General features: G+C 34.1%; 1 gene segment (V, D, J or C); it reads left to right on the forward strand.

Moving 5' to 3' along the window:
• The first annotated feature begins 7,503 nt into the window (after window positions 1-7,503).
• LOC108315317 lies at window positions 7,504-9,144 on the forward strand. The segment is given in 2 exon segments: window positions 7,504-7,836; window positions 8,270-9,144. Coding segments are annotated over 2 exon segments (435 nt in total).

A 9,144-nucleotide genomic window follows, 5' to 3' on the forward strand; every position in this document is an offset into this window, starting at 1 on the left:
TTTCTTTCTTTCTTTCTTTCTTTCTTTCTTTCTTTCTTTCTTTCCTTTCTTTCTTTCTCTCTCTCTCTCTCTCTCTCTCTTTCTTTCTCTTTCTTTCTTGTCACATCCAATCTGTATCTCTACACTTTCTAGAGTGATTCTCTATTCCACAACGGGGTCCATTAGTTCACATCTCTGCTTTCCTTGTTCACTCACAGGAGATAAGATTAAAAACAAGTAAGAATAATATTGTTTTATGAAGCAGGTATTATAATTTTCAACTTATAAAGAAAGAAATTGAAGCCTCAAGATATTAACTTATATCTACTCACATATAAAAATGGTTAAAATTCAAATATATGAGATTATCAAGTGCTGGTTAGGCAACACATCAACTGGAACTCTCACACGTTGCTGATAGGAAAGAGAAATGATTTGCACTTTGCAAAACAGTCTGTCAGTTCTTATAAAGTTAAATTTCACTTACAATATGATTCATGAATCCTCCTCCTACATATTTAGCCAAGAGAAATAAAAGTTATGTTCACATAAAAATTTCCATGTGAATGTTTATAGCAGCTTAATTCACAATCACTAATCTGGGAATGACCAGATGTCCTTCAGCTTGAGAATGGTTAAACACATTTTCATTCATCCATATGATTGAGGACTACTCAGCAATAAAAAGAAATGAAATATTGACTCATGCAGCAATATGGATAAACCTTCAATGTGTCTTGGTATATAAAAGAAACTAAGTCCAAAGGACTATATGTTGTGTGAGTTTATTTATATTATTAATACATATGGGTCGAGGCAAAACTATAAAGATAGGTAACAGATCAAAGGTTGCCTGGGGTTGGTGAGAACTGTACCGTAGACTTGTACACCATCAAAAGTAAATCTTACTGTGCATAACATTTTTTAATAACCAGAATGTAAGTGGAACCCCAAAAGAAATAGAAACTGTAACAAATGCACCCAACCATATTACAGTGAATAATGTAAACACAGTGACATTGTCTTTAATGTGGAAGAAAATAACTAACCTAAACAATTTTTGGAAACAGTATTTTGAGTAAATATTGTAAGGCTAAAGGCAAAAGAATGACACACAAATACCATTCTGTAGTTAATATATTTGTTTCTCAAGGGGTATGGGTTAGCAATTCTTAAACTAATTTATGTGAGTATTTGGATTGAACAAATGTATATAAGTAAAATATATAATAAATCATGAATCATGAGAGCCAGAATTCTCACTGTTGGGAAAAGTAATTAATAATGAAGGGAGAAATCTATGCAGACCCAGTGGAGTTGAACTCATGTTTTTTTAAACATTCGTACATATAGGTTGATACGTAAATAAAATTATTAGGAGACTGAGTGCTTTCTGATGCCCAAGAGCAAAGGACAAGCCTGTGGTTACTTTATTTGAATTGATTCAAAAGCCTGAAAGACTTTCAGCAGAGTAGACGAGAAACGTCTGGAAAACCTAGGTGGTCTTGATATTAGGAAAGATACAGTATTTCATTTGTATTGTCCCCATATTTAGTTCTGATCAATTCAACATACCTCCTTGGTTTTTGTATTGAGGCATAATATGCGTACAGTAAATTGCACAAACATTCATCAAATGTTTGTGACTGTTTAGTTATGCATATACCTATGTAATAATCCTTCACCAATCAAGATGCAGAATATTTCACCAACCCAGAAAGTATTTCATTCCTCTTTTCAATCAATACCCACCCAAAGATAATAATCACTATTTTTATTTCTATTGCCTTAGATTAGTTTTCCTTTTTCTTGAATTTCATATTAATGAAAGAATACATTATGTTTTATATGCTTCTTACGTTGCATAGTGTTCCACTGTATGAAAATGCCACCTTGTTTACTTCTCTGGCAATAGAAATTTGTGTTGTTTCCAGTTTGGGGCTATTATGAATAAAACTTCTATAAATGTTTTTATGTAAGTCTTTTTGTGGGCATGTGAAATTGTTGAGCGTTCTTACATAAGTTTTATTATAGTAGAATTACTGGGTCATAGGACAAGCATATCTTTAACCTTATTAGAAACTTCCAAGCTGTTTTTGAAGTTATATCATTATGGAAAGGAGGATTAATTCTATATAACTTTGCTAGTACTTAATATTGTTAACACGTATTTTTAATTAAATTTTATTTTGAGATTAATTCCCATATATGTTAAGAAATTGAGATCATATGTATCCTTTACTCAGTTTACTTCAATAGTGTAAAACTATAGTACAATATCACAGCCAGGATATTGACAGTGACTCAGTCAAGGCACAGAACATTTCAATTTCCACAAGGATGCTTTCTGTTGTCCTTTTGTAGCCATATTTATCTCCTCTCTACTCCCATCCCCTCCTTCATTCCTGGGAACAATTGATCTGTCCTTCATTTCTACAGCTTTGTAATTTCATATGTGTTATATAAATGACCTTTTAGGATTGACTTTTTAAACACAGCATACTGCTATATTTTATATCTTACCAAATTTGAGAAGTTTTGGCTTTTACTTCCTTGATACTTTTTCAGCCCTACCCCCTTTCTTTTCTAGTACTCTAATGAAAGGAATGTTAGATATTTTGTTATAGTCCTGCAATTCCCTGAGGCTTGGTTCATCTTTTAATCATTCTATTTTCTCCTGGTTATTCAGATTGAGTAATTTCTTTTATTCTATCTTCCAGTTCACTAATAATTTTCTCTGTCTCCTCCATTTTGCTATTAAGTACATTTGGTGGGCTTTTTATTTCAGCTATATTTTTAAGTTCTAAAATTTCCATTTTACATCTTGGTTCTTTCTTGAGTTTCTTACTTTTTTGCTGAGACTTTCTATTTCCTCCTGAATCTTACTTCTTTGATGAGACTTTCTGTCTCCTTCTGAAGCTTTCTGTTTTCATTTGTCTCAAGCATGTTTGTAGTTGCTCATTGAAACATTTTCATCATGGATGTTTTAATATCTTTGTCGGGTAATTTTGCCATCTCTCTCATCTCAAGGTTGGCACCTATTGATTGTTTCTTTAAAATTCAGTTTGAGTTCTCTTCTCAAACTGAATTGATCTTCTTCTCAGAATCAAGTTGTCCTCGGTTCTGAGTATATTGAGTGATTTTTAAAAATTGAAATCCAAACATTTAAGTATTGTGTTTGAAATTTTGGATCTTATTTAAAATTTTTGTTTTATTTGCCTTTCTCTGATGCCCCCCCAGCAAAGGAAGGGGAACACCACCTTACTGCCTGGTAGAGATAGAATCCAAGGTCCCCATTCAGCGTTATTGACATCAGAGGCCAGGGAGGATCCTCAAACTGCCAGGTGGGGACTGGACTTCTGGGTTCCTATGTACAGTTGAGTCTCAAAAACATGATGGTTTGGGGCACCAACCCCCCTGCACTTGAAAATTTTTATATAACTTTTGGATCCCTCAAAACTTAACTACTGATAACCCACTGTTGACCAGAAGCCTTACTAATAACATAAACAGTCAATTAACACATATTTTGTATGTTATATGTATTATATAACATATTCTTACAATAAAGTAAGCTAGAGAAAAGTAAATGATATTAAGATAATCATAAGGAAGAGAAAATACATTTACAGTACCATACTTTGTACAGCAGTCATGTAAGTTTATGCAGTCATTTACAAAATGAATCATCTGTCTGAAATTGTAGGCAACTGCAGCTGCAGACTATCAAGAAATCAAGTTTTTTTCTTGTAAGGTCATGACTTTTCTCTGCTTCTTGGCGGCACTTCCAGCATCACTAGTGGAATTTTGTATGGATCCCATGGTATTATTCAAGATTTACACTATTGCACTAAACACAATGAAAAGTATGTGAGAACTGTGAGAGATCACTTTTTACCACAATGGGCAAATTACCGACAAGATGAACTGCTCATGTGGAGGTAATTAGCTTTGCATTTTAAGTAGATATTCACAAATTTGAGCTCACTGCAATAGCAACAGAAGGTGGCTACAAAATTATTACAGTAGCACAGTATGTACTATAGTTCATTTTATGCAGTTGTGATTTGATACTGCATCTTTAATTTTGCATCTCTCTGGACTTCAAGTGCCACCACATACAGTCTGTTTGTGTGTTTTGACACATTTAAAATTTTTTTAATAAATTTGTGTGTGTTTTATGGTAGTAAGTGATAAAACAGACTAGGATTTACATGCATTTTATACATTCATGACATATATTTTCTTAGTTTTATTGATATTTTTAGACTACATGGTGTGTTTGCAAGTTTTTTCAACTTGTTGCAAATCGCCAAAATTTTTTCCAATACATTTATTGAAAAAAAGTTCACATACAAGTGGACTCATACAGTCCAAACTTGTTCAAGGGACAATTGTAGTCTCCATTGACACTATAATTTATTTTTCTTTCTTTATGGTTAGGGTTTTTTATGTACTTTTAAAGATATTTCTGTCCACTTCTAATATAATAAAGTTATTCTCCTGTGTGTTCTTTTAAAACTTTACAGTTTCACCTTCACATTTAGATATCTGACCCATCTGGAATGAGTGTGTGTGTGTGTGTGTGTGTGTGTCATTATATATATGAAGAAACAATAGCTTTAGTATTTATGTTGAAAAGACCATTTCTTCCCCACTGAATTGCATTGCAACTTTGGAGAAAATCAAGTAATTACATACGTGTTTGTCCGTTTCTGGACATAATTCTACTTAGTCATCTTTTTTAAAAATTATCATACCAATAGACAATTTTCTCTTAATTATTGAGGGTTCACATAAGTCTTGAAATCTGGAAATGCAAGTCCTCCAACTATCCCCCATCTTTTTTTTTCAGGGTTATTTAGCTTATTGTAGGACTTTACATTTCCACAGAAATTGCAAAATAGATTCTCAAACTTCTATCACAACAAGTTGCTGGTAATTTGATTCAGATTTGGCGAGCTTATGACCAGGTTGAGAAAATTGATAATTTGACATATGGAATTTCTTAGATTTATAAATATAGCTCTCCATTTATTTAGGTCCTTCCTAATTCCTTTGATTAATGTTTTATAATTTTCATTTTAATGAAATTTCATATCCTTATTAAATTCATTCATTTGCTTATTTTATTGTAAATGGCATTTTTATTTTATTTTCCAATAGCTTTTAGCTAGACTCTAGAAATACAATTGAATTTTTTATTCAATGACTGTGCAATTCACCCACTAGTTCTAGTAGTTTCTTTATAGATTCTTTTAAATTTTCTACATTCATAATTATGTTACCTATGAAGAAATGGAATTTTACTTATCCCTTTCCAAACTTTATGCATTTTATTGACTTTTCCTGACTTGATGCCAGTTATTTCAGTGTGATAATAAATGGAGGTAGTGATAATGTATCTTGGTCCTAACCTCAGAGGGAAATTGTTCAGTATTTTACCATTAACTATAATGTTGGCCTTGGGTATTTTTATAGATACCTTTTATCAGATTAAGAACTCTTCACTACATTTCTAGATTGTTGAGAGTATTCATCATGGGATGGTATTGACCTTGTATCAAATTCTCTTGTGTGTGTACATTTTTATAAATTAAAAATTTTAATAATAAATGTGTGTATATTTTATGATAGTAAATGATAAGTTTAAAATAAGTTGAGCCCATTATTTTGGTTTTTCACCAAGCAAAAGAGGGAAAACTTTACCCACTATGATTTTAGAGATCACATAATCTTCTAAAATGTAAGACAATCTGCAAACACTCAATAGATTAGACAAATATATTTTTATTCTTTAGAGTTATGCAAAATACTTAATGGTTTCCAATATCATTAAAACAATCACCTATTAGTGGCCTTGGTTGTCTTCTAAAAAATAAAGGCAAGCAAACCAAAGCAAAAAAGAAAACTATGTTAATTACTTTTCTTCTGCCTTTGTTAATATAACAAGATGATATAGTCCTCCCTACTTTAAGTAATGTTTGTTTGTTTTTTATATTTTTGACAGTACCATCCTGTTAACTTACGTTTTTATGATCTGGCACAGAGTACGCTCATGGTGAATATTTTTTAAAGGAATAGAATATTATTACTATGACTTTTACTCCATATCTTTGTAGCTTGATTTTTCACACCTGTGCTGGGGAAATTTATTGTCTATCATTGAATTTTTGCAGACAAATCTGACCCTATGTTTACCCCATTGTAGTCTTTTGTTCAAAGCATATTCCAGAAGACTAAAAGAGTGTATATAGAATAATTCAAAGATTTGCTTGGCATAAGTTCTCTCAGTAAATTTTTCAATTATGACTCACCTATGCATTCATGAAGCAAGTAATTATTGAGTACTTATTCTGTGCCAATATCTCTTATAAACATTGAATAGTAAGGGCTTTTGAACCAGCTTTTAATTATGGGACGATGATTAGAAACAAAAGAAAAATTAAATCCAAGTCAGCAATTGAGAATCATAATGGTAATATTATTGAAATAACAAAGTAATTTTAAAAATAGTTAAAACCTTTCTTGGAGTGTTAGTGGACTGATAAAACAAAGATGAGCACAGAGGTATTACAACTAAGATATCCACCTTCAAATTGGATAAAAGAAGAGTTTGCTGGCTGACTTTTTGCCTGATTCTAGCTACACAGTTCATTCATTCAGTCAGTCACAAGAGGGGGCTGCTTCACCTTAAAACTTAAAGTTTCTTCCTTGGAGAGGGGATGCTAAGCTTATGTTTTCCACAAAAGTTCCACAGAAAACAGGAAAAAAAAAAGATACACTTTTATCCTCTTTAGACAAATCGTGCTTTATGACCTCTTACTGAGTGTGTTTATGGCTTTAGGAGTTCAGGGGCCCTTACACCGATGAACTAAGTCTTTTCAGAGCACCTCCCATAACACTGCTTTCTCCAAGTTTCACTTCTCTAATCATCTCTTGCCTCCCCTATCCCTTACACTTTTTCCTTCCTTTCCCTTAACTATTCTTACGACCACCACACCATCCTTGTTTGCTTTTCCTGGTCTCTTTGTTTTCTTGCCTCACTGTCCTTGGCACACACAGTAGCCATAAGCATTGGCATAGAAATTAGGAAATGAACATTAAGGCCATGCGTTTAAGGGGGAAGAGAGCCAGCACCTTTTATGTCATTAGTCACTATATCAAGAACAGATGCATGGAGAAATGTCTACCTAGACAACAGTCAATACTTGATTCCAGGGATCTCCATAGAAAACCCAAGTTTTGGATGATTCAGCTTTCAGTGTCAATGTTAATTTTTCTTTTCTCCCTGAGCATATCACTTCTTACTTTTGAACCTCACTACCATTTTCTAGAATGTAGATGGGAATTTTCAACTCCTTACAACACAAAGCTCGGTATAGGCCTCTGGGATTTCATGACACTTTCCACAAGCTCCATGAAGGAGAGGACAATTTCTTTGGTACATTGAGGAAGAAATGATGGAAGAAAAGGTCTGAATAGATACATCCTTATGATCGATTTTCCTCATTCAATGCCAGCCTCTTAGACTTTATACCTCATATATGATTTCAGTAGACACCCCCTGAGTTGAGGATGTCTGGTTGATAACCTCACTCTCTTCTCAGAAACATGACTAACCCGGGGGAGGAAGACACAGAAAAGCAACAGCTCTGTCATTGGCTGACAAGATCCTGACAACAACACAACGAGAGCTGTACTCCTCCTTGCTAGTCTTTACTAGTAGCTGTTACTTCTGTTCTCTGGAAATTCTTTAAACCTAGGATCAGACACAAAAACTGATTGGGTCCACAATCCTCATTTGTCCTTGAAGTATGAGGCTGGTGGCAAAAGTAACTGTGTTTCTGACCTTTGGTGAGTACTCTTGTGTCTACCTAGGGAGGGCTTTTGAGGACAAGGGACCCCAAAAGATATTTGCCCTCTCCTCTCCCTGTGCTTTATCCAGCATGCTAGGAATATAGTTGAGAATTGTTCTGCGCATCTGTCTAGGAAGTGCACACTTCTACCTGACAGACTAGATCATAACCATAATTCCAGAAGAACCATTGGTAGTATACAGTTGTAAGAAATCTATAGGTTTACTAAGTCAAGAGCCAATGGAATACAGCTTAGAGAGTCTCAGATTGTTGGCATGTATCTTTGGTCTTTATAATTAACACCAATGATATTTTTTGTGTTCTCCCAGGACATAAAAGTTTTGAAGTGTTAAGGGAGTGTTGTATCCTTGATCCACAGAGTTACATTGGCTTGAGAGTCAGGAGTTAATCTGATTTTCTTAACCCCATAGGGACTATAATTGATGCTAAGACCACTCAGCCCACCTCCATGGATTGTGCTGAAGGAAGAGCTGCAAACCTACCTTGTAATCACTCTACCATCGGTGGAAATGAGTACATACATTGGTATCGACAGATTCACTCTCAGGGGCCACAGTATGTCATTCATGGTCTAAAAAACAATGAGACCAATGAAATGGCCTCTCTGATCATTGCAGAAGACAGAAAGTCCAGCACCTTGATCCTGCCCCACGCTACGCTGAGCGACACTGCTGTGTACTATTGCATCGTGAGAGTCGCACATTGGGACAGATGGGGCTGCACCTGTGCAATATCTCCCTGGTGGCAAGGGAGGAGGAGGATAGCATTCATCTGGAACGAAATGTCGATAGGAGTCAAAAAGTAACAAGAAAATGGGAAAAGGAAGGGAATGAGAGAAGGAAGAAAAATAGGTAAAGTAAATAAGGGAGATAGGATGAAGGGTAAAAAGACAGGAATAAGAACTTTATTTGTTGATGTGGCTGAGAAAAATGAAGAGACTGTAAATTATAATTTGAGCATAGCAATAAAATGAAGAAGCTTAAGAATTTAGACGACTCCACTTCCTGTAAAAAAAATAAAGTTCATTTTAGTTTGTTAGTAAAAATGAACAGGTAAGGAAAATGAAAATAATTCTGCTTGTCCCAAAGGCTTTTTCAATCTGGATCTGGGGGCAAGTCCAAGCTTTGAAATGCATCCTATTATAGTTGTCCCAATTACCAAAAACAAGTTGATGTTTCTGAAAGAAAAATCTGAAATGTTCTTTGTTACTAGTGCAGTAACACTAGTTATTAGAGCATGCATATTTGTGATGAAGGTTTTTCCCTTTGGAAAGAAACAAAAATTA

This window comes from Cebus imitator, unplaced genomic scaffold, assembly GCF_001604975.1.
Source record: "Cebus imitator isolate Cc_AM_T3 unplaced genomic scaffold, Cebus_imitator-1.0 Scaffold170, whole genome shotgun sequence".
Lineage (NCBI taxonomy): Eukaryota > Metazoa > Chordata > Mammalia > Primates > Cebidae > Cebus > Cebus imitator.